At 57.1% G+C, this 25,481-nt stretch overlaps 3 protein-coding genes across 3 annotated transcripts; all 3 read right to left on the reverse strand.

Moving 5' to 3' along the window:
• Positions 1-4,048: 4,048 nt before the first annotated feature.
• LOC138559140 (histone H1-like) lies at positions 4,049-4,717 on the reverse strand. The gene has a single exon (XM_069642705.1). The coding sequence runs from the start codon at positions 4,715-4,717 to the stop codon at positions 4,049-4,051; it is 669 nt and encodes a 222-aa protein (XP_069498806.1).
• Positions 4,718-11,896: 7,179 nt separating this feature from the next.
• On the reverse strand, positions 11,897-12,565 carry LOC138559127 (histone H1-like). Its single transcript, XM_069642692.1, has one exon. It carries the CDS (start codon positions 12,563-12,565, stop codon positions 11,897-11,899), a length of 669 nt encoding a protein of 222 aa, XP_069498793.1.
• Positions 12,566-19,633: 7,068 nt separating this feature from the next.
• On the reverse strand, positions 19,634-20,302 carry LOC138559131 (histone H1-like). The gene has a single exon (XM_069642695.1). The coding sequence runs from the start codon at positions 20,300-20,302 to the stop codon at positions 19,634-19,636; it is 669 nt and encodes a 222-aa protein (XP_069498796.1).
• Positions 20,303-25,481: the final 5,179 nt, after the last annotated feature.

Raw genomic sequence — 25,481 nt, forward strand, 5'->3', positions numbered from 1 at the left:
AGACAGACGCGCACTTCCGAGGCTATTGTGCAAGCCTCCTTTTCCTTTTAGCGAGGTTTTCTAACGTGGGAGGGCCAGTCAGCAACTAGGAGTGTGGACTCAGGCAGGGCTCTTTCATTCTTGGACTTCGACGGGCGCCCTTTGTTTTTGTTTTAGAAGGCAGGGAACTTCCCTCATAGCGGGAGAGCCGATAGGCGTGTTTCTTTTATCTGAATAAACAAGTCTCCACCAAGACCCACTGTAGTCCGAGTCCATCTTCTGGTTCGCCACAGGGCCTGACCCTTCTGAGGAAGCCTCAGCCCCACTTTGATCTTCCTTTCTCCTCTTCTCATCGCTGGGAGGAGAGGCCTGTCCTTGGGGACACTGGGCTGGGTTTCTGGGAGAAGCAGCAGCAGCAGCAGCAGCAGCAGCAGCTGCAGCAGCCAGCCAGCCAGGCGTTCTGGCCCCTGCCCCGAAAGCCTGACGAACGCCTGACAAACGCCACTGTGCTTTGCCCTTGACGGGCAAAATTCCCAGCAGACCCCACTGGGCACAGCACCTGAGCAAGTTAGAGTGAGGTTTGAGAGAGAGGGCCCTCCGCCTGCCCACCAAAACACTAAAAGGAAAGAAAGGGAAAAAAAAGGGTGAAATGGGCCACTCTGGGTTTCATATCTCGGCCAGGCCTTCCTTTCTTGGAGTCAAACGGTTCATGCATGCCTCCCAGGAACCCTTGCACTTCCCTTAGGGTAATGAGTGGAATCCCCAGACAGGTCCCTCCCCTCATCTGCCACTCTCCCAACATGGTGTACAATGTATCTATCTATCTCAGTGAGAGGGCTTGGCAGTGGCAAAGCAAGGAAGTGAGACGGGCAGCTCTCTGCAGAGGCCAGTGGTAGGTAGGAGTGTGGGGAGGAGGCCATGGTGGGCCTTGACGCTTTGCGTGCCTCACTAACTAACTAACTAACCAGCAACTCTCTGACCAGCATGACGCGCGCAGAGGCCTCCGGCAACGCTCACCCCATTCACACGCTCAGGAGAATGGGTAGAGGGGCAAACTGAGCAGGACACAGACACCTGGCTCTCCCTTCTGGATACACAAACCCCGAGTGCAGTTGCCCCCTTGCGTTAAAGGGCGGCGCTGTGGTCAACCCCGAATGCGTTCAAAGGGTAAATCAATCGGAAAGCCTGCCCCTCGGCGAGAGCGAGAAGCCCTAGCGCACTGGAGGGGATTCGGGCCGGCTTGGCCCCGACCCCGATATGATATGATAGGACATATGGCATTTATAAAGGCGCCTATACACAAGTGTTTCAAGGCGCGACTGGTAGCCAGGCCCATTCTAGGCAAGAGCCAGCGCTCCTCATAGCCACGGGGGCAGAAGGCACAGCCGTGTGAAAGACCTTACCTTCGGCATAGGATTTTGCCTTCTCCTGCAGGTACATTCTGGGCGCAAAGAAAGAATTGTCAAGTAGGACACAAAAACGCCATGTGCTTGCTCTGATCTCTTTCTTCATTCACACACAAGCGACATTCATAAAATCAGTGTGCAAGACTCGCCTGAGGTTTTTTTTCAAGGCGCTGGCTTGCTAGTCAAAACATAAACCTTGCACGCCCCTCTACTTTGGCTCAGGCGGGCCAGAGTATGGTGCTTAAGCAGAGTGCAGATGAGCAGCTCGGTCGGGGAGGGTGTGGGCGGCTCTTAAAAGAGCCTTTGGTGTTGTGGTGTCGGAACGAGAGGTGGGGTCCGGTGGGGGGTGGGGGTCTGCTCAGCCCCCGAATCCGTAGAGGGTGCGTCCCTGGCGCTTCAGGGCATAGACCACATCCATGGCGGTGACCGTCTTCCTCTTGGCGTGCTCGGTGTAGGTGACGGCATCCCGGATCACGTTCTCCAGGAAGACCTTCAGCACGCCCCGGGTCTCCTCGTAGATGAGGCCGGAGATGCGCTTGACTCCGCCACGGCGGGCCAGGCGGCGGATGGCGGGCTTGGTGATGCCCTGGATGTTGTCTCGCAGCACTTTCCTGTGCCTCTTGGCGCCGCCTTTGCCGAGCCCTTTCCCTCCTTTGCCGCGTCCAGACATGCTGACTCTTCTCTTCTTCACAAGCGAGCGGAGAATGACGGGTTCAGCGCCTGAGCCGCTCCTTATATGCACCCATGGCGGACCAGAGGGAGGGCTGCTGGCGGTCGTGCGCAGGGCCGGGTGGGCGGGCGGGGAGACGGCAGCGTTTCGAAATGACCGCGCTTACTAGCCGTTGGTCTCTGGGCGGGGTAGCGTAGGTGGGAGAGCCTGCCAAACAAAGAACTCACAGCCAGCTGCCGCTTCTGATGGTTTAGGGGCAGGCACCATGCCGTCGGCGGCATCCCCCGCCTCCCCACTTGCCCCCACGGCGCGTTGCAAACACTGATCAGAAAAGGAGCTGCTTCCAAGCGCTTCAGAGTCAGGGCACCCTGCACTCTCTTCCGAGCACTCAAGAGGACCGCTGACCACGGGCGCAAACCTGGCATGGTGCGTAAATAATGCCTGCGGCTACCGTGGGGGGGGGGGACCCCGGGTGTGCCCGGCAGGTGAATAAGTAATGCATCTTGGGCATACCTCAAATCCCCCCCTCCGTCACCCAACACTGGAGGGCCTTCCATGCCACGGAAAAGCCCTGTGAACTATGGGGCCAAATGGATGTTTGGCTTTTGCCTCTGAAGCCAAAAGCTCGCCCGAGCTACGAGCGTAGCCAAGCGAAGAGCAGGGGCGGATAGGAGCAGCTCGTCTGTGACAATGTGGCGGCTCTTAAAAGAGCCTTTGTGGTGTTTTCTGCGGTTGTTGCGGTGCTGCCGTGTGCCTCAAGCCCTCTCGCCCCGGATGCGGCGGGCCAGCTGGATGTCCTTGGGCATGATGGTGACCCGCTTGGCGTGGATGGCGCAGAGGTTGGTGTCCTCAAAGAGCCCAACCAGGTAGGCCTCGCTGGCCTCCTGCAGGGCCATGACGGCCGAGCTCTGGAAGCGCAGGTCGGTCTTGAAGTCCTGGGCGATTTCTCGCACCAGGCGCTGGAAGGGCAGCTTTCGGATGAGCAGCTCGGTGGATTTCTGGTAGCGGCGGATCTCCCTCAGAGCCACAGTGCCGGGTCGGTAGCGGTGAGGTTTCTTGACGCCGCCAGTGGCGGGGGCGCTCTTCCGGGCAGCCTTGGTGGCCAGCTGCTTGCGAGGCGCCTTGCCTCCTGTGGACTTGCGGGCGGTCTGCTTAGTACGGGCCATGGCAGCGCTGCTAGATCTGCTTTCTCTCTACGAGATACAATGGCGCTCCTCTGGCGGGGAGCTGGTATATGAAGACCAAGCTCTCCTCTCATTGGCTGAGGCGATAACAGGCGCAGGTTTGAAAAAAGCCCGCGTTGTGCTGTGATTGGTCGCTGTCCGAAGGTATGGCTATGAAGCGGTGACGCAGGAATGGGAAGCCTTCGATTGGCTGGCTGGCCCAACAATAAACAGGAAGCAAAAAGAGATTGCCGTGGGTTGTGCTCAGCCTTTCATGAGTCGCTGTGGACAGATAAAATAGCCCCACCACCCAGCCCTTGCGTGCCCCAATTCAACCTCCCACCAGCCTTCAGACCGGTGGCAAGCGAGAGTGGCAAATCAGCCTCTGAAGTCTGCCCCCCCGCCCCCCGCGCTGACATTTCACACTACCATCATCATCTTTGCCGGCGGCCAGCCCAATGGCAGCGCCTCGAAACACTGCGGTTATGATGAGGGGAGGGGCGGGGGGGGGGAGGAGGAGGAGGAGGTGGCGGGGGGGTTGTGCCAGATCACATGCCTCAACATCTGTGCACACGATGCCCTTATGTCTCAACTGGTGGGGGCTTATAGGTGGGGGCGCACTGGCCACGGTCACGCATGGCGTCCGAAGCGAGTGGAGACTCTCGCCGCGGGGCCCGGTACATGTTGGCTTTCAAACATGCCGTTGTATATCGCAGTACGCGTCTGGCAAGAGGCATGAGCTAGCTCGCTTTTCAGATGCTGTGGGCGGCTCTTAAAAGAGCCTTTGTGTTTTTTTGTGTGTGTTTTTTGAAGGGTCTCGGCGAAAGCCTCTACTTCTTCTTGGGTGCAGCCTTTTTGGGCTTTGCCGCTTTGGGTTTGACGGCCTTGGGCTTCACGACCTTGGCTGGGCTCTTCTTTGCCGCTTTCGCCTTCACGGCTTTGGCTTTTGCGGGGCTCTTGGCGGCCTTCTTGGCTGGAGCAGCTTTGGGCTTTTTAGGGCTCTTGGCTCCTGCTGGTTTCTTCACCTTCTTGGGACTCTTCTTGACTCCGGCGGGAGCCTTTTTGGGTTTCTTGGCAGCACCGGCAGGCTTCTTTGCTGCGGGCGTCTTGCTCTTCACCGCCGCTTTCTTGGCCGCCTTCTCCTTGCCCTGCGACTGCTTCTTGTTGAGCTTGAAGGATCCAGAGGCACCGGTGCCCTTGAGCTGGGCTAGGGCTCCTTTGCTCACCAGGCTCTTGACGGCAAGCTTGACTCTGCTGTTGTTCTTGTCCACGTCGTATCCCTGGGCGCTCAGAGCCTTCTTGATGGCGGGCAGGGAGAGTCCCTTCCTCTCAGTGGAGGCAGCCACGACCTTGACGACGAGGTCGGCCACGCTGGGCCCCGTGGGCTTTTTGGCCTTGGCAGCGCCGGCTGCTTTCTTCTGCGTCGTCTTCTTCTTGGGTGCGGCGGCGGCGGCAGGTTCCGCCGGCGGAGCCACAGCAGCGGGAGCAGTTTCAGCCATTGTTCTGCAGGAGGACTCGGTCAGCGCGCTCACAGATCAGATCAGATCAGTAATGGGCGGCCCGGCAAGCGGCGTGCATATATAGGGAGGAGCTTCCTTCTGATTGGTCCACAGAAGGGGAGGCAGGTCCCAGCTCACAGCACCGTCCCTGCGAACGACACACTGTGTTTCCTCCGCCTAAATGATCCATTTTTTAATAGCGACACGCATACATTTATGTCATTTTACATGTGTCACCAGGACCGCAACATCTCCCAGCTCTTACACAAAAGTAGCTTCCCCTTGGCAGGGCCTCGGCTCCCTTGCAAGCGTCTTGTAAAGCCGGCATGCCGCCTTCAGCTGCGACAGGAACATGGGCAAACTTTGTTTTCCGCTTCATATTCGACCTCTCTTGCTCACCTCCCACGCATAGCAGCGCGAGCATATCCTTTTTCCCTTCTTTCCCTACGGTGCCTGATCAAGTCTGCTCCCCTCACCGCCCGGGGACCGAAGGAAAAGCGCACCGAAGAGGAAGGAAATAACACAGCTCTGAGAGTGTGTGTTAGCCAAGGCTAGAAACGCCCCTTGAAAATGGACACAGGGCTCCATGCCCAGAGCGGCTCTATGTTTTTGGAGTTCAATCCTGGCGCGCGCCCGCGCGCCTGTGTGTGTGTGAGATTTCTTTTTTTTGTTTTTTGTTTTTACTTTATTAGCTTTAATTCGACAAAAAGGTCATAAAAGCTACACACAGATATCCAAACCACAAATGCAACAACATCGTAATCACTTAGCTCATGAATCACTTCCAATCGGAAAACAAATTCGTCATGTTGCCAGAGGAAGCAAATGAAAGCGGGATCAGCATTTTACCAAAATTGACAGCCAATGCAAATGGGTTTCTCTACCCCAAAGCATTATTCTACTCCCTTAGCCTTTCTCGTGTGTATTTTTCCTTCCCAACTCAAATAACTAGCAGTAGCAAGAACAGCCTCTACGCCTGCAGTGTCCGGGCATATTGCCATGGCATCACCTACTGACCTGCAGGCCGCGCCTTAGAAACAAAGGCTTCAAAAAGCGCTTCCTCAGTGGCTTAGTGGCCGGACAGAGTAATAAGTAATGTTGAACAGTCTCCTCGGGCTCGCCTCAAAGAATACATGATGTTGAAACGGCATTGTTCCATCTATGCCGAAATGCGGCAATTGGCAGAATTCCAATACGGAACTTTAGGTGTAGAGCCCTTTCCCACCCAAGGGAGGCGTAATCCAGGTACTCTTCGCAACCCGCCCGTTTCTAAATTCTAACATATCGGGCCAGCTGTTCCGAGGCCCTGGATTTCCCCAAAATGTCCCCTGCCGGGCCTTTGCCCCTGCTGCACTCTTAATCACTTCCTTGGAAACAGATGTAATCGCTGAGGGATTTGACCAGCACTCCCCCAAACCCAGCAAACCCAAATAGCTTTTCACGTGACCAGCCCACTCTAAAGGACCGCTCCCGTGCTGGGACAAAACATCCACAAGTGCCTGATTTCATGTTTCGTGGGGTTATCCTTGCTTCCAGGGTTCAATTGCTGGGCCCATTTGCTGGCAGCCAGCCTCTGAAACCAGATTGTCTTTGCATTCTACATGCATGCAGGGGCCGTGTTTGCTTGCAGTCACTTTACCCTACATGATCTCGGGCCTTCTGCCCCCTCGTCCCAGTCCATGTCCTTTTCACACAGACACTGGCCTCGACCATGAAGGAGCATGCTCGGGCGTGGCAGGCCGGGCACACGGGGGGGCGTGCCACCCAAAGGTGGAACCTCCAATATGCGGGACAGGAAGGGCAGAAATCAGCGCTTGGGGCACACGCAGGGAGAAGCGTTGGCAGGGACGGCCCTGCCCCGCCTAGGGCTAGGGAGGTGAGCCCGCTCGGCAAGACCCTCCGGCCTAGGGGCCTGGGCAAGTACCGACGTGCTTAAACACAGTAAGAACTGTGAATGGGGAGACACCTCCTACGCCGTGACCGACTCGTGCAGACGGGAGGAGAATCCTCCACACGCAGAGGCGAGCCGCTGTGGATACGTCCTGGAGGGCCCGAGCCAGCGGTTGGCCTAGCCAAAGCGAGACCCGCTAGCTGGAGGCTACAAGGCGGGAGCTCTGACCGAGCAGGTATTAGAGAGTCTTTTTTATTTTGGATGTGTGTTTTCAGACTTTTGAGCACGTGAGACTTTGGAGAATGGTAGAAGAAAATAGTTAAACAAAATTAATATCAAAGAGGCCCCGGGTCAGGAGCGGAGCCAAGACGGGAAGAAAACCGCCTTCCCCGGGGGCGCGACGGCTAGAGAACAGTGGTGGGCCCGGCGCCCAGCGACCGACGCCGAGACTAGGGAACAGGAAGGAGCCAGAGTCCCCGAGCCCCACCCGGCGAGTGCCTGTACCGACCAGACGAGCACAAACAGCGATGCAAACACTCCCAACGTGAGGACGGGAGGGAGGGCTGTAAACGTTGGGGGCAAAGACTGGAGAAGCCGTCCACGGCAGGAGAGGCTGGGAAAATGGACGGCCACAAGACCCAGGTAAGACCGAGCGTGAGAGGGGCTCGAATACTGCATGTCACCGCTGGAGAAGCCGCCAAGCGTGTGAAAGTCTGAAAGAGCGGAACGGGCCCACGACCCAAGCAAAAGAGAGTGAAAGAGATACAAATACTGCATATCACGGCTGGAGAAGCCGCCCAACGTACGACATTCTGAAAGGGGTGGAACGGGCGTGCGAGCCAAGTTAAACAGAGGGGAAGAGATCCAAACACGGTCTACCAAGGCTGGGGTATCCGCCCCAGTACTAGATCCTAAGAGAAGCGAATGGGCACCCGCCCTGTGAACAAAGGAGGGCAATGGATGCGCGTGCTTGTTGCCAAGGCTGGGAAAGCCGACAAATATACGAGATGAATTGGACTGAGAGCCAATAACCCTGCCAAAGAGCCACAGGACTTGACTTTGGGGAGTCCCGGTGCCATAAAGGTGGGATCTGGAGAAGTGTGGGCTGTGCAAATGAGCCCTCTACGAGTCGGGCCAGACAGACGCGCACTTCCGAGGCTATTGTGCAAGCCTCCTTTTCCTTTTAGCGAGGTTTTCTAACGTGGGAGGGCCAGTCAGCAACTAGGAGTGTGGACTCAGGCAGGGCTCTTTCATTCTTGGACTTCGACGGGCGCCCTTTGTTTTTGTTTTAGAAGGCAGGGAACTTCCCTCATAGCGGGAGAGCCGATAGGCGTGTTTCTTTTATCTGAATAAACAAGTCTCCACCAAGACCCACTGTAGTCCGAGTCCATCTTCTGGTTCGCCACAGGGCCTGACCCTTCTGAGTCCGAGTCCATCTTCTGGTTCGCGACAGGGCCTGACCCTTCTGAGGAAGCCTCAGCCCCACTTTGATCTTCCTTTCTCCTCTTCTCATCGCTGGGAGGAGAGGCCTGTCCTTGGGGACACTGGGCTGGGTTTCTGGGAGAAGCAGCAGCAGCAGCAGCAGCAGCAGCAGCAGCAGCAGCAGCAGCTGCAGCAGCCAGCCAGCCAGCCAGCCAGCCAGGCGTTCTGGCCCCTGCCCCGAAAGCCTGACGAACGCCTGACAAACGCCACTGTGCTTTGCCCTTGACGGGCTTTGCCCTTGACGGGCAAAATTCCCAGCAGACCCCACTGGGCACAGCACCTGAGCAAGTTAGAGTGAGGTTTGAGAGAGAGGGCCCTCCGCCTGCCCACCAAAACACTAAAAGGAAAGAAAGGGAAAAAAAAGGGTGAAATGGGCCACTCTGGGTTTCATATCTCGGCCAGGCCTTCCTTTCTTGGAGTCAAACGGTTCATGCATGCCTCCCAGGAACCCTTGCACTTCCCTTAGGGTAATGAGTGGAATCCCCAGACAGGTCCCTCCCCTCATCTGCCACTCTCCCAACACGGTGTACAATGTATCTATCTATCTCAGTGAGAGGGCTTGGCAGTGGCAAAGCAAGGAAGTGAGACGGGCAGCTCTCTGCAGAGGCCAGTGGTAGGTAGGAGTGTGGGGAGGAGGCCATGGTGGGCCTTGACGCTTTGCGTGCCTCACTAACTAACTAACTAACCAGCAACTCTCTGACCAGCATGACGCGCGCAGAGGCCTCCGGCAACGCTCACCCCATTCACACGCTCAGGAGAATGGGTAGAGGGGCAAACTGAGCAGGACACAGACACCTGGCTCTCCCTTCTGGATACACAAACCCCGAGTGCAGTTGCCCCCTTGCGTTAAAGGGCGGCGCTGTGGTCAACCCCGAATGCGTTCAAAGGGTAAATCAATCGGAAAGCCTGCCCCTCGGCGAGAGCGAGAAGCCCTAGCGCACTGGAGGGGATTCGGGCCGGCTTGGCCCCGACCCCGATATGATATGATAGGACATATGGCATTTATAAAGGCGCCTATACACAAGTGTTTCAAGGCGCGACTGGTAGCCAGGCCCATTCTAGGCAAGAGCCAGCGCTCCTCATAGCCACGGGGGCAGAAGGCACAGCCGTGTGAAAGACCTTACCTTCGGCATAGGATTTTGCCTTCTCCTGCAGGTACATTCTGGGCGCAAAGAAAGAATTGTCAAGTAGGACACAAAAACGCCATGTGCTTGCTCTGATCTCTTTCTTCATTCACACACAAGCGACATTCATAAAATCAGTGTGCAAGACTCGCCTGAGGTTTTTTTTCAAGGCGCTGGCTTGCTAGTCAAAACATAAACCTTGCACGCCCCTCTACTTTGGCTCAGGCGGGCCAGAGTATGGTGCTTAAGCAGAGTGCAGATGAGCAGCTCGGTCGGGGAGGGTGTGGGCGGCTCTTAAAAGAGCCTTTGGTGTTGTGGTGTCGGAACGAGAGGTGGGGTCCGGTGGGGGGTGGGGGTCTGCTCAGCCCCCGAATCCGTAGAGGGTGCGTCCCTGGCGCTTCAGGGCATAGACCACATCCATGGCGGTGACCGTCTTCCTCTTGGCGTGCTCGGTGTAGGTGACGGCATCCCGGATCACGTTCTCCAGGAAGACCTTCAGCACGCCCCGGGTCTCCTCGTAGATGAGGCCGGAGATGCGCTTGACTCCGCCACGGCGGGCCAGGCGGCGGATGGCGGGCTTGGTGATGCCCTGGATGTTGTCTCGCAGCACTTTCCTGTGCCTCTTGGCGCCGCCTTTGCCGAGCCCTTTCCCTCCTTTGCCGCGTCCAGACATGCTGACTCTTCTCTTCTTCACAAGCGAGCGGAGAATGACGGGTTCAGCGCCTGAGCCGCTCCTTATATGCACCCATGGCGGACCAGAGGGAGGGCTGCTGGCGGTCGTGCGCAGCGCGGTCGTGCGCAGGGCCGGGTGGGCGGGGAGACGGCAGCGTTTCGAAATGACCGCGCTTACTAGCCGTTGGTCTCTGGGCGGGGTAGCGTAGGTGGGAGAGCCTGCCAAACAAAGAACTCACAGCCAGCTGCCGCTTCTGATGGTTTAGGGGCAGGCACCATGCCGTCGGCGGCATCCCCCGCCTCCCCACTTGCCCCCACGGCGCGTTGCAAACACTGATCAGAAAAGGAGCTGCTTCCAAGCGCTTCAGAGTCAGGGCACCCTGCACTCTCTTCCGAGCACTCAAGAGGACCGCTGACCACGGGCGCAAACCTGGCATGGTGCGTAAATAATGCCTGCGGCTACCGTGGGGGGGGGGGGGGGGACCCCGGGTGTGCCCGGCAGGTGAATAAGTAATGCATCTTGGGCATACCTCAAATCCCCCCCTCCGTCACCCAACACTGGAGGGCCTTCCATGCCACGGAAAAGCCCTGTGAACTATGGGGCCAAATGGATGTTTGGCTTTTGCCTCTGAAGCCAAAAGCTCGCCCGAGCTACGAGCGTAGCCAAGCGAAGAGCAGGGGCGGATAGGAGCAGCTCGTCTGTGACAATGTGGCGGCTCTTAAAAGAGCCTTTGTGGTGTTTTCTGCGGTTGTTGCGGTGCTGCCGTGTGCCTCAAGCCCTCTCGCCCCGGATGCGGCGGGCCAGCTGGATGTCCTTGGGCATGATGGTGACCCGCTTGGCGTGGATGGCGCAGAGGTTGGTGTCCTCAAAGAGCCCAACCAGGTAGGCCTCGCTGGCCTCCTGCAGGGCCATGACGGCCGAGCTCTGGAAGCGCAGGTCGGTCTTGAAGTCCTGGGCGATTTCTCGCACCAGGCGCTGGAAGGGCAGCTTTCGGATGAGCAGCTCGGTGGATTTCTGGTAGCGGCGGATCTCCCTCAGAGCCACAGTGCCGGGTCGGTAGCGGTGAGGTTTCTTGACGCCGCCAGTGGCGGGGGCGCTCTTCCGGGCAGCCTTGGTGGCCAGCTGCTTGCGAGGCGCCTTGCCTCCTGTGGACTTGCGGGCGGTCTGCTTAGTACGGGCCATGGCAGCGCTGCTAGATCTGCTTTCTCTCTACGAGATACAATGGCGCTCCTCTGGCGGGGAGCTGGTATATGAAGACCAAGCTCTCCTCTCATTGGCTGAGGCGATAACAGGCGCAGGTTTGAAAAAAGCCCGCGTTGTGCTGTGATTGGTCGCTGTCCGAAGGTATGGCTATGAAGCGGTGACGCAGGAATGGGAAGCCTTCGATTGGCTGGCTGGCCCAACAATAAACAGGAAGCAAAAAGAGATTGCCGTGGGTTGTGCTCAGCCTTTCATGAGTCGCTGTGGACAGATAAAATAGCCCCACCACCCAGCCCTTGCGTGCCCCAATTCAACCTCCCACCAGCCTTCAGACCGGTGGCAAGCGAGAGTGGCAAATCAGCCTCTGAAGTCTGCCCCCCCGCCCCCCGCGCTGACATTTCACACTACCATCATCATCTTTGCCGGCGGCCAGCCCAATGGCAGCGCCTCGAAACACTGCGGTTATGATGAGGGGAGGGGCGGGGGGGGGGAGGAGGAGGAGGAGGTGGCGGGGGGGTTGTGCCAGATCACATGCCTCAACATCTGTGCACACGATGCCCTTATGTCTCAACTGGTGGGGGCTTATAGGTGGGGGCGCACTGGCCACGGTCACGCATGGCGTCCGAAGCGAGTGGAGACTCTCGCCGCGGGGCCCGGTACATGTTGGCTTTCAAACATGCCGTTGTATATCGCAGTACGCGTCTGGCAAGAGGCATGAGCTAGCTCGCTTTTCAGATGCTGTGGGCGGCTCTTAAAAGAGCCTTTGTGTTTTTTTGTGTGTGTTTTTTGAAGGGTCTCGGCGAAAGCCTCTACTTCTTCTTGGGTGCAGCCTTTTTGGGCTTTGCCGCTTTGGGTTTGACGGCCTTGGGCTTCACGACCTTGGCTGGGCTCTTCTTTGCCGCTTTCGCCTTCACGGCTTTGGCTTTTGCGGGGCTCTTGGCGGCCTTCTTGGCTGGAGCAGCTTTGGGCTTTTTAGGGCTCTTGGCTCCTGCTGGTTTCTTCACCTTCTTGGGACTCTTCTTGACTCCGGCGGGAGCCTTTTTGGGTTTCTTGGCAGCACCGGCAGGCTTCTTTGCTGCGGGCGTCTTGCTCTTCACCGCCGCTTTCTTGGCCGCCTTCTCCTTGCCCTGCGACTGCTTCTTGTTGAGCTTGAAGGATCCAGAGGCACCGGTGCCCTTGAGCTGGGCTAGGGCTCCTTTGCTCACCAGGCTCTTGACGGCAAGCTTGACTCTGCTGTTGTTCTTGTCCACGTCGTATCCCTGGGCGCTCAGAGCCTTCTTGATGGCGGGCAGGGAGAGTCCCTTCCTCTCAGTGGAGGCAGCCACGACCTTGACGACGAGGTCGGCCACGCTGGGCCCCGTGGGCTTTTTGGCCTTGGCAGCGCCGGCTGCTTTCTTCTGCGTCGTCTTCTTCTTGGGTGCGGCGGCGGCGGCAGGTTCCGCCGGCGGAGCCACAGCAGCGGGAGCAGTTTCAGCCATTGTTCTGCAGGAGGACTCGGTCAGCGCGCTCACAGATCAGATCAGATCAGTAATGGGCGGCCCGGCAAGCGGCGTGCATATATAGGGAGGAGCTTCCTTCTGATTGGTCCACAGAAGGGGAGGCAGGTCCCAGCTCACAGCACCGTCCCTGCGAACGACACACTGTGTTTCCTCCGCCTAAATGATCCATTTTTTAATAGCGACACGCATACATTTATGTCATTTTACATGTGTCACCAGGACCGCAACATCTCCCAGCTCTTACACAAAAGTAGCTTCCCCTTGGCAGGGCCTCGGCTCCCTTGCAAGCGTCTTGTAAAGCCGGCATGCCGCCTTCAGCTGCGACAGGAACATGGGCAAACTTTGTTTTCCGCTTCATATTCGACCTCTCTTGCTCACCTCCCACGCATAGCAGCGCGAGCATATCCTTTTTCCCTTCTTTCCCTACGGTGCCTGATCAAGTCTGCTCCCCTCACCGCCCGGGGACCGAAGGAAAAGCGCACCGAAGAGGAAGGAAATAACACAGCTCTGAGAGTGTGTGTTAGCCAAGGCTAGAAACGCCCCTTGAAAATGGACACAGGGCTCCATGCCCAGAGCGGCTCTATGTTTTTGGAGTTCAATCCTGGCGCGCGCCCGCGCGCCTGTGTGTGTGTGAGATTTCTTTTTTTTGTTTTTTGTTTTTACTTTATTAGCTTTAATTCGACAAAAAGGTCATAAAAGCTACACACAGATATCCAAACCACAAATGCAACAACATCGTAATCACTTAGCTCATGAATCACTTCCAATCGGAAAACAAATTCGTCATGTTGCCAGAGGAAGCAAATGAAAGCGGGATCAGCATTTTACCAAAATTGACAGCCAATGCAAATGGGTTTCTCTACCCCAAAGCATTATTCTACTCCCTTAGCCTTTCTCGTGTGTATTTTTCCTTCCCAACTCAAATAACTAGCAGTAGCAAGAACAGCCTCTACGCCTGCAGTGTCCGGGCATATTGCCATGGCATCACCTACTGACCTGCAGGCCGCGCCTTAGAAACAAAGGCTTCAAAAAGCGCTTCCTCAGTGGCTTAGTGGCCGGACAGAGTAATAAGTAATGTTGAACAGTCTCCTCGGGCTCGCCTCAAAGAATACATGATGTTGAAACGGCATTGTTCCATCTATGCCGAAATGCGGCAATTGGCAGAATTCCAATACGGAACTTTAGGTGTAGAGCCCTTTCCCACCCAAGGGAGGCGTAATCCAGGTACTCTTCGCAACCCGCCCGTTTCTAAATTCTAACATATCGGGCCAGCTGTTCCGAGGCCCTGGATTTCCCCAAAATGTCCCCTGCCGGGCCTTTGCCCCTGCTGCACTCTTAATCACTTCCTTGGAAACAGATGTAATCGCTGAGGGATTTGACCAGCACTCCCCCAAACCCAGCAAACCCAAATAGCTTTTCACGTGACCAGCCCACTCTAAAGGACCGCTCCCGTGCTGGGACAAAACATCCACAAGTGCCTGATTTCATGTTTCGTGGGGTTATCCTTGCTTCCAGGGTTCAATTGCTGGGCCCATTTGCTGGCAGCCAGCCTCTGAAACCAGATTGTCTTTGCATTCTACATGCATGCAGGGGCCGTGTTTGCTTGCAGTCACTTTACCCTACATGATCTCGGGCCTTCTGCCCCCTCGTCCCAGTCCATGTCCTTTTCACACAGACACTGGCCTCGACCATGAAGGAGCATGCTCGGGCGTGGCAGGCCGGGCACACGGGGGGGCGTGCCACCCAAAGGTGGAACCTCCAATATGCGGGACAGGAAGGGCAGAAATCAGCGCTTGGGGCACACGCAGGGAGAAGCGTTGGCAGGGACGGCCCTGCCCCGCCTAGGGCTAGGGAGGTGAGCCCGCTCGGCAAGACCCTCCGGCCTAGGGGCCTGGGCAAGTACCGACGTGCTTAAACACAGTAAGAACTGTGAATGGGGAGACACCTCCTACGCCGTGACCGACTCGTGCAGACGGGAGGAGAATCCTCCACACGCAGAGGCGAGCCGCTGTGGATACGTCCTGGAGGGCCCGAGCCAGCGGTTGGCCTAGCCAAAGCGAGACCCGCTAGCTGGAGGCTACAAGGCGGGAGCTCTGACCGAGCAGGTATTAGAGAGTCTTTTTTATTTTGGATGTGTGTTTTCAGACTTTTGAGCACGTGAGACTTTGGAGAATGGTAGAAGAAAATAGTTAAACAAAATTAATATCAAAGAGGCCCCGGGTCAGGAGCGGAGCCAAGACGGGAAGAAAACCGCCTTCCCCGGGGGCGCGACGGCTAGAGAACAGTGGTGGGCCCGGCGCCCAGCGACCGACGCCGAGACTAGGGAACAGGAAGGAGCCAGAGTCCCCGAGCCCCACCCGGCGAGTGCCTGTACCGACCAGACGAGCACAAACAGCGATGCAAACACTCCCAACGTGAGGACGGGAGGGAGGGCTGTAAACGTTGGGGGCAAAGACTGGAGAAGCCGTCCACGGCAGGAGAGGCTGGGAAAATGGACGGCCACAAGACCCAGGTAAGACCGAGCGTGAGAGGGGCTCGAATACTGCATGTCACCGCTGGAGAAGCCGCCAAGCGTGTGAAAGTCTGAAAGAGCGGAACGGGCCCACGACCCAAGCAAAAGAGAGTGAAAGAGATACAAATACTGCATATCACGGCTGGAGAAGCCGCCCAACGTACGACATTCTGAAAGGGGTGGAACGGGCGTGCGAGCCAAGTTAAACAGAGGGGAAGAGATCCAAACACGGTCTACCAAGGCTGGGGTATCCGCCCCAGTACTAGATCCTAAGAGAAGCGAATGGGCACCCGCCCTGTGAACAAAGGAGGGCAATGGATGCGCGTGCTTGTTGCCAAGGCTGGGAAAGCCGACAAATATACGAGATGAATTGGACTGAGAGCCAATAACCCTGCCAAAGAGCCACAGGACTTGACTTTGGGGAGTCCCGGTGCCATAAAGGTGGGATCTGGAGAAGTGTGGGCTGTGCAAATGAGCCCTCTACGAGTCGGGCCAGACAGACGCGCACTTCCGAGGCTATTGTGCAAGCCTCCTTTTCCTTTTAGCGAGGTTTTCTAACGTGGGAGGGCCAGTCAGCAACTAGGAGTGTGGACTCAGGCAGGGCTCTTTCATTCTTGGACTTCGACGGGCGCCCTTTGTTTTTGTTTTAGAAGGCAGGGAACTTCCCTCATAGCGGGAGAGCCGATAGGCGTGTTTCTTTTATCTGAATAAACAAGTCTCCACCAAGACCCACTGTAGTCCGAGTCCATCTTCTGGTTCGCCACAGGGCCTGACCCTTCTGAGGAAGCCTCAGCCCCACTTTGATCTTCCTTTCTCCTCTTCTCATCGCTGGGAGGAGAGGCCTGTCCTTGGGGACACTGGGCTGGGTTTCTGGGAGAAGCAGCAGCAGCAGCAGCAGCAGCAGCTGCAGCAGCCAGCCAGCCAGGCGTTCTGGCCCCTGCCCCGAAAGCCTGACGAACGCCTGACAAACGCCACTGTGCTTTGCCCTTGACGGGCAAAATTCCCAGCAGACCCCACTGGGCACAGCACCTGAGCAAGTTAGAGTGAGGTTTGAGAGAGAGGGCCCTCCGCCTGCCCACCAAAACACTAAAAGGAAAGAAAGGGAAAAAAAAGGGTGAAATGGGCCACTCTGGGTTTCATATCTCGGCCAGGCCTTCCTTTCTTGGAGTCAAACGGTTCATGCATGCCTCCCAGGAACCCTTGCACTTCCCTTAGGGTAATGAGTGGAATCCCCAGACAGGTCCCTCCCCTCATCTGCCACTCTCCCAACATGGTGTACAATGTATCTATCTATCTCAGTGAGAGGGCTTGGCAGTGGCAAAGCAAGGAAGTGAGACGGGCAGCTCTCTGCAGAGGCCAGTGGTAGGTAGGAGTGTGGGGAGGAGGCCATGGTGGGCCTTGACGCTTTGCGTGCCTCACTAACTAACTAACTAACCAGCAACTCTCTGACCAGCATGACGCGCGCAGAGGCCTCCGGCAACGCTCACCCCATTCACACGCTCAGGAGAATGGGTAGAGGGGCAAACTGAGCAGGACACAGACACCTGGCTCTCCCTTCTGGATACACAAACCCCGAGTGCAGTTGCCCCCTTGCGTTAAAGGGCGGCGCTGTGGTCAACCCCGAATGCGTTCAAAGGGTAAATCAATCGGAAAGCCTGCCCCTCGGCGAGAGCGAGAAGCCCTAGCGCACTGGAGGGGATTCGGGCCGGCTTGGCCCCGACCCCGATATGATATGATAGGACATATGGCATTTATAAAGGCGCCTATACACAAGTGTTTCAAGGCGCGACTGGTAGCCAGGCCCATTCTAGGCAAGAGCCAGCGCTCCTCATAGCCACGGGGGCAGAAGGCACAGCCGTGTGAAAGACCTTACCTTCGGCATAGGATTTTGCCTTCTCCTGCAGGTACATTCTGGGCGCAAAGAAAGAATTGTCAAGTAGGACACAAAAACGCCATGTGCTTGCTCTGATCTCTTTCTTCATTCACACACAAGCGACATTCATAAAATCAGTGTGCAAGACTCGCCTGAGGTTTTTTTTCAAGGCGCTGGCTTGCTAGTCAAAACATAAACCTTGCACGCCCCTCTACTTTGGCTCAGGCGGGCCAGAGTATGGTGCTTAAGCAGAGTGCAGATGAGCAGCTCGGTCGGGGAGGGTGTGGGCGGCTCTTAAAAGAGCCTTTGGTGTTGTGGTGTCCGAACGAGAGGTGGGGTCCGGTGGGGGGTGGGGGTCTGCTCAGCCCCCGAATCCGTAGAGGGTGCGTCCCTGGCGCTTCAGGGCATAGACCACATCCATGGCGGTGACCGTCTTCCTCTTGGCGTGCTCGGTGTAGGTGACGGCATCCCGGATCACGTTCTCCAGGAAGACCTTCAGCACGCCCCGGGTCTCCTCGTAGATGAGGCCGGAGATGCGCTTGACTCCGCCACGGCGGGCCAGGCGGCGGATGGCGGGCTTGGTGATGCCCTGGATGTTGTCTCGCAGCACTTTCCTGTGCCTCTTGGCGCCGCCTTTGCCGAGCCCTTTCCCTCCTTTGCCGCGTCCAGACATGCTGACTCTTCTCTTCTTCACAAGCGAGCGGAGAATGACGGGTTCAGCGCCTGAGCCGCTCCTTATATGCACCCATGGCGGACCAGAGGGAGGGCTGCTGGCGGTCGTGCGCAGGGCCGGGTGGGCGGGGAGACGGCAGCGTTTCGAAATGACCGCGCTTACTAGCCGTTGGTCTCTGGGCGGGGTAGCGTAGGTGGGAGAGCCTGCCAAACAAAGAACTCACAGCCAGCTGCCGCTTCTGATGGTTTAGGGGCAGGCACCATGCCGTCGGCGGCATCCCCCGCCTCCCCACTTGCCCCCACGGCGCGTTGCAAACACTGATCAGAAAAGGAGCTGCTTCCAAGCGCTTCAGAGTCAGGGCACCCTGCACTCTCTTCCGAGCACTCAAGAGGACCGCTGACCACGGGCGCAAACCTGGCATGGTGCGTAAATAATGCCTGCGGCTACCGTGGGGGGGGGGGACCCCGGGTGTGCCCGGCAGGTGAATAAGTAATGCATCTTGGGCATACCTCAAATCCCCCCCTCCGTCACCCAACACTGGAGGGCCTTCCATGCCACGGAAAAGCCCTGTGAACTATGGGGCCAAATGGATGTTTGGCTTTTGCCTCTGAAGCCAAAAGCTCGCCCGAGCTACGAGCGTAGCCAAGCGAAGAGCAGGGGCGGATAGGAGCAGCTCGTCTGTGACAATGTGGCGGCTCTTAAAAGAGCCTTTGTGGTGTTTTCTGCGGTTGTTGCGGTGCTGCCGTGTGCCTCAAGCCCTCTCGCCCCGGATGCGGCGGGCCAGCTGGATGTCCTTGGGCATGATGGTGACCCGCTTGGCGTGGATGGCGCAGAGGTTGGTGTCCTCAAAGAGCCCAACCAGGTAGGCCTCGCTGGCCTCCTGCAGGGCCATGACGGCCGAGCTCTGGAAGCGCAGGTCGGTCTTGAAGTCCTGGGCGATTTCTCGCACCAGGCGCTGGAAGGGCAGCTTTCGGATGAGCAGCTCGGTGGATTTCTGGTAGCGGCGGATCTCCCTCAGAGCCACAGTGCCGGGTCGGTAGCGGTGAGGTTTCTTGACGCCGCCAGTGGCGGGGGCGCTCTTCCGGGCAGCCTTGGTGGCCAGCTGCTTGCGAGGCGCCTTGCCTCCTGTGGACTTGCGGGCGGTCTGCTTAGTACGGGCCATGGCAGCGCTGCTAGATCTGCTTTCTCTCTACGAGATACAATGGCGCTCCTCTGGCGGGGAGCTGGTATATGAAGACCAAGCTCTCCTCTCATTGGCTGAGGCGATAACAGGCGCAGGTTTGAAAAAAGCCCGCGTTGTGCTGTGATTGGTCGCTGTCCGAAGGTATGGCTATGAAGCGGTGACGCAGGAATGGGAAGCCTTCGATTGGCTGGCTGGCCCAACAATAAACAGGAAGCAAAAAGAGATTGCCGTGGGTTGTGCTCAGCCTTTCATGAGTCGCTGTGGACAGATAAAATAGCCCCACCACCCAGCCCTTGCGTGCCCCAATTCAACCTCCCACCAGCCTTCAGACCGGTGGCAAGCGAGAGTGGCAAATCAGCCTCTGAAGTCTGCCCCCCCGCCCCCCGCGCTGACATTTCACACTACCATCATCATCTTTGCCGGCGGCCAGCCCAATGGCAGCGCCTCGAAACACTGCGGTTATGATGAGGGGAGGGGCGGGGGGGGGGAGGAGGAGGAGGAGGTGGCGGGGGGGTTGTGCCAGATCACATGCCTCAACATCTGTGCACACGATGCCCTTATGTCTCAACTGGTGGGGGCTTATAGGTGGGGGCGCACTGGCCACGGTCACGCATGGCGTCCGAAGCGAGTGGAGACTCTCGCCGCGGGGCCCGGTACATGTTGGCTTTCAAACATGCCGTTGTATATCGCAGTACGCGTCTGGCAAGAGGCATGAGCTAGCTCGCTTTTCAGATGCTGTGGGCGGCTCTTAAAAGAGCCTTTGTGTTTTTTTGTGTGTGTTTTTTGAAGGGTCTCGGCGAAAGCCTCTACTTCTTCTTGGGTGCAGCCTTTTTGGGCTTTGCCGCTTTGGGTTTGACGGCCTTGGGCTTCACGACCTTGGCTGGGCTCTTCTTTGCCGCTTTCGCCTTCACGGCTTTGGCTTTTGCGGGGCTCTTGGCGGCCTTCTTGGCTGGAGCAGCTTTGGGCTTTTTAGGGCTCTTGGCTCCTGCTGGTTTCTTCACCTTCTTGGGACTCTTCTTGACTCCGGCGGGAGCCTTTTTGGGTTTCTTGGCAGCACCGGCAGGCTTCTTTGCTGCGGGCGTCTTGCTCTTCACCGCCGCTTTCTTGGCCGCCTTCTCCTTGCCCTGCGACTGCTTCTTGTTGAGCTTGAAGGATCCAGAGGCACCGGTGCCCTTGAGCTGGGCTAGGGCTCCTTTGCTCACCAGGCTCTTGACGGCAAGCTTGACTCTGCTGTTGTTCTTGTCCACGTCGTATCCCTGGGCGCTCAGAGCCTTCTTGATGGCGGGCAGGGAGAGTCCCTTCCTCTCAGTGGAGGCAGCCACGACCTTGACGACGAGGTCGGCCACGCTGGGCCCCGTGGGCTTTTTGGCCTTGGCAGCGCCGGCTGCTTTCTTCTGCGTCGTCTTCTTCTTGGGTGCGGCGGCGGCGGCAGGTTCCGCCGGCGGAGCCACAGCAGCGGGAGCAGTTTCAGCCATTGTTCTGCAGGAGGACTCGGTCAGCGCGCTCACAGATCAGATCAGATCAGTAATGGGCGGCCCGGCAAGCGGCGTGCATATATAGGGAGGAGCTTCCTTCTGATTGGTCCACAGAAGGGGAGGCAGGTCCCAGCTCACAGCACCGTCCCTGCGAACGACACACTGTGTTTCCTCCGCCTAAATGATCCATTTTTTAATAGCGACACGCATACATTTATGTCATTTTACATGTGTCACCAGGACCGCAACATCTCCCAGCTCTTACACAAAAGTAGCTTCCCCTTGGCAGGGCCTCGGCTCCCTTGCAAGCGTCTTGTAAAGCCGGCATGCCGCCTTCAGCTGCGACAGGAACATGGGCAAACTTTGTTTTCCGCTTCATATTCGACCTCTCTTGCTCACCTCCCACGCATAGCAGCGCGAGCATATCCTTTTTCCCTTCTTTCCCTACGGTGCCTGATCAAGTCTGCTCCCCTCACCGCCCGGGGACCGAAGGAAAAGCGCACCGAAGAGGAAGGAAATAACACAGCTCTGAGAGTGTGTGTTAGCCAAGGCTAGAAACGCCCCTTGAAAATGGACACAGGGCTCCATGCCCAGAGCGGCTCTATGTTTTTGGAGTTCAATCCTGGCGCGCGCCCGCGCGCCTGTGTGTGTGTGAGATTTCTTTTTTTTGTTTTTTGTTTTTACTTTATTAGCTTTAATTCGACAAAAAGGTCATAAAAGCTACACACAGATATCCAAACCACAAATGCAACAACATCGTAATCACTTAGCTCATGAATCACTTCCAATCGGAAAACAAATTCGTCATGTTGCCAGAGGAAGCAAATGAAAGCGGGATCAGCATTTTACCAAAATTGACAGCCAATGCAAATGGGTTTCTCTACCCCAAAGCATTATTCTACTCCCTTAGCCTTTCTCGTGTGTATTTTTCCTTCCCAACTCAAATAACTAGCAGTAGCAAGAACAGCCTCTACGCCTGCAGTGTCCGGGCATATTGCCATGGCATCACCTACTGACCTGCAGGCCGCGCCTTAGAAACAAAGGCTTCAAAAAGCGCTTCCTCAGTGGCTTAGTGGCCGGACAGAGTAATAAGTAATGTTGAACAGTCTCCTCGGGCTCGCCTCAAAGAATACATGATGTTGAAACGGCATTGTTCCATCTATGCCGAAATGCGGCAATTGGCAGAATTCCAATACGGAACTTTAGGTGTAGAGCCCTTTCCCACCCAAGGGAGGCGTAATCCAGGTACTCTTCGCAACCCGCCCGTTTCTAAATTCTAACATATCGGGCCAGCTGTTCCGAGGCCCTGGATTTCCCCAAAATGTCCCCTGCCGGGCCTTTGCCCCTGCTGCACTCTTAATCACTTCCTTGGAAACAGATGTAATCGCTGAGGGATTTGACCAGCACTCCCCCAAACCCAGCAAACCCAAATAGCTTTTCACGTGACCAGCCCACTCTAAAGGACCGCTCCCGTGCTGGGACAAAACATCCACAAGTGCCTGATTTCATGTTTCGTGGGGTTATCCTTGCTTCCAGGGTTCAATTGCTGGGCCCATTTGCTGGCAGCCAGCCTCTGAAACCAGATTGTCTTTGCATTCTACATGCATGCAGGGGCCGTGTTTGCTTGCAGTCACTTTACCCTACATGATCTCGGGCCTTCTGCCCCCTCGTCCCAGTCCATGTCCTTTTCACACAGACACTGGCCTCGACCATGAAGGAGCATGCTCGGGCGTGGCAGGCCGGGCACACGGGGGGGCGTGCCACCCAAAGGTGGAACCTCCAATATGCGGGACAGGAAGGGCAGAAATCAGCGCTTGGGGCACACGCAGGGAGAAGCGTTGGCAGGGACGGCCCTGCCCCGCCTAGGGCTAGGGAGGTGAGCCCGCTCGGCAAGACCCTCCGGCCTAGGGGCCTGGGCAAGTACCGACGTGCTTAAACACAGTAAGAACTGTGAATGGGGAGACACCTCCTACGCCGTGACCGACTCGTGCAGACGGGAGGAGAATCCTCCACACGCAGAGGCGAGCCGCTGTGGATACGTCCTGGAGGGCCCGAGCCAGCGGTTGGCCTAGCCAAAGCGAGACCCGCTAGCTGGAGGCTACAAGGCGGGAGCTCTGACCGAGCAGGTATTAGAGAGTCTTTTTTATTTTGGATGTGTGTTTTCAGACTTTTGAGCACGTGAGACTTTGGAGAATGGTAGAAGAAAATAGTTAAACAAAATTAATATCAAAGAGGCCCCGGGTCAGGAGCGGAGCCAAGACGGGAAGAAAACCGCCTTCCCCGGGGGCGCGACGGCTAGAGAACAGTGGTGGGCCCGGCGCCCAGCGACCGACGCCGAGACTAGGGAACAGGAAGGAGCCAGAGTCCCCGAGCCCCACCCGGCGAGTGCCTGTACCGACCAGACGAGCACAAACAGCGATGCAAACACTCCCAACGTGAGGACGGGAGGGAGGGCTGTAAACGTTGGGGGCAAAGACTGGAGAAGCCGTCCACGGCAGGAGAGGCTGGGAAAATGGACGGCCACAAGACCCAGGTAAGACCGAGCGTGAGAGGGGCTCGAATACTGCATGTCACCGCTGGAGAAGCCGCCAAGCGTGTGAAAGTCTGAAAGAGCGGAACGGGCCCACGACCCAAGCAAAAGAGAGTGAAAGAGATACAAATACTGCATATCACGGCTGGAGAAGCCGCCCAACGTACGACATTCTGAAAGGGGTGGAACGGGCGTGCGAGCCAAGTTAAACAGAGGGGAAGAGATCCAAACACGGTCTACCAAGGCTGGGGTATCCGCCCCAGTACTAGATCCTAAGAGAAGCGAATGGGCACCCGCCCTGTGAACAAAGGAGGGCAATGGATGCGCGTGCTTGTGGCCAAGGCTGGGAAAGCCGACAAATATACGAGATGAATTGGACTGAGAGCCAATAACCCTGCCAAAGAGCCACAGGACTTGACTTTGGGGAGTCCCGGTGCCATAAAGGTGGGATCTGGAGAAGTGTGGGCTGTGCAAATGAGCCCTCTACGAGTCGGGCCAGACAGACGCGCACTTCCGAGGCTATTGTGCAAGCCTCCTTTTCCTTTTAGCGAGGTTTTCTAACGTGGGAGGGCCAGTCAGCAACTAGGAGTGTGGACTCAGGCAGGGCTCTTTCATTCTTGGACTTCGACGGGCGCCCTTTGTTTTTGTTTTAGAAGGCAGGGAACTTCCCTCATAGCGGGAGAGCCGATAGGCGTGTTTCTTTTATCTGAATAAACAAGTCTCCACCAAGACCCACTGTAGTCCGAGTCCATCTTCTGGTTCGCCACAGGGCCTGACCCTTCTGAGGAAGCCTCAGCCCCACTTTGATCTTCCTTTCTCCTCTTCTCATCGCTGGGAGGAGAGGCCTGTCCTTGGGGACACTGGGCTGGGTTTCTGGGAGAAGCAGCAGCAGCAGCAGCAGCAGCAGCAGCTGCAGCAGCCAGCCAGCCAGGCGTTCTGGCCCCTGCCCCGAAAGCCTGACGAACGCCTGACAAACGCCACTGTGCTTTGCCCTTGACGGGCAAAATTCCCAGCAGACCCCACTGGGCACAGCACCTGAGCAAGTTAGAGTGAGGTTTGAGAGAGAGGGCCCTCCGCCTGCCCACCAAAACACTAAAAGGAAAGAAAGGGAAAAAAAAGGGTGAAATGGGCCACTCTGGGTTTCATATCTCGGCCAGGCCTTCCTTTCTTGGAGTCAAACGGTTCATGCATGCCTCCCAGGAACCCTTGCACTTCCCTTAGGGTAATGAGTGGAATCCCCAGACAGGTCCCTCCCCTCATCTGCCACTCTCCCAACATGGTGTACAATGTATCTATCTATCTCAGTGAGAGGGCTTGGCAGTGGCAAAGCAAGGAAGTGAGACGGGCAGCTCTCTGCAGAGGCCAGTGGTAGGTAGGAGTGTGGGGAGGAGGCCATGGTGGGCCTTGACGCTTTGCGTGCCTCACTAACTAACTAACTAACCAGCAACTCTCTGACCAGCATGACGCGCGCAGAGGCCTCCGGCAACGCTCACCCCATTCACACGCTCAGGAGAATGGGTAGAGGGGCAAACTGAGCAGGACACAGACACCTGGCTCTCCCTTCTGGATACACAAACCCCGAGTGCAGTTGCCCCCTTGCGTTAAAGGGCGGCGCTGTGGTCAACCCCGAATGCGTTCAAAGGGTAAATCAATCGGAAAGCCTGCCCCTCGGCGAGAGCGAGAAGCCCTAGCGCACTGGAGGGGATTCGGGCCGGCTTGGCCCCGACCCCGATATGATATGATAGGACATATGGCATTTATAAAGGCGCCTATACACAAGTGTTTCAAGGCGCGACTGGTAGCCAGGCCCATTCTAGGCAAGAGCCAGCGCTCCTCATAGCCACGGGGGCAGAAGGCACAGCCGTGTGAAAGACCTTACCTTCGGCATAGGATTTTGCCTTCTCCTGCAGGTACATTCTGGGCGCAAAGAAAGAATTGTCAAGTAGGACACAAAAACGCCATGTGCTTGCTCTGATCTCTTTCTTCATTCACACACAAGCGACATTCATAAAATCAGTGTGCAAGACTCGCCTGAGGTTTTTTTTCAAGGCGCTGGCTTGCTAGTCAAAACATAAACCTTGCACGCCCCTCTACTTTGGCTCAGGCGGGCCAGAGTATGGTGCTTAAGCAGAGTGCAGATGAGCAGCTCGGTCGGGGAGGGTGTGGGCGGCTCTTAAAAGAGCCTTTGGTGTTGTGGTGTCGGAACGAGAGGTGGGGTCCGGTGGGGGGTGGGGGTCTGCTCAGCCCCCGAATCCGTAGAGGGTGCGTCCCTGGCGCTTCAGGGCATAGACCACATCCATGGCGGTGACCGTCTTCCTCTTGGCGTGCTCGGTGTAGGTGACGGCATCCCGGATCACGTTCTCCAGGAAGACCTTCAGCACGCCCCGGGTCTCCTCGTAGATGAGGCCGGAGATGCGCTTGACTCCGCCACGGCGGGCCAGGCGGCGGATGGCGGGCTTGGTGATGCCCTGGATGTTGTCTCGCAGCACTTTCCTGTGCCTCTTGGCGCCGCCTTTGCCGAGCCCTTTCCCTCCTTTGCCGCGTCCAGACATGCTGACTCTTCTCTTCTTCACAAGCGAGCGGAGAATGACGGGTTCAGCGCCTGAGCCGCTCCTTATATGCACCCATGGCGGACCAGAGGGAGGGCTG

This window comes from Ambystoma mexicanum, unplaced genomic scaffold (genome assembly GCF_040938575.1).
Source record: "Ambystoma mexicanum isolate Mex_15411 unplaced genomic scaffold, UKY_AmexF1_1 Mex_scaf45, whole genome shotgun sequence".
Classification (NCBI taxonomy): Eukaryota; Metazoa; Chordata; class Amphibia; order Caudata; family Ambystomatidae; genus Ambystoma; species Ambystoma mexicanum.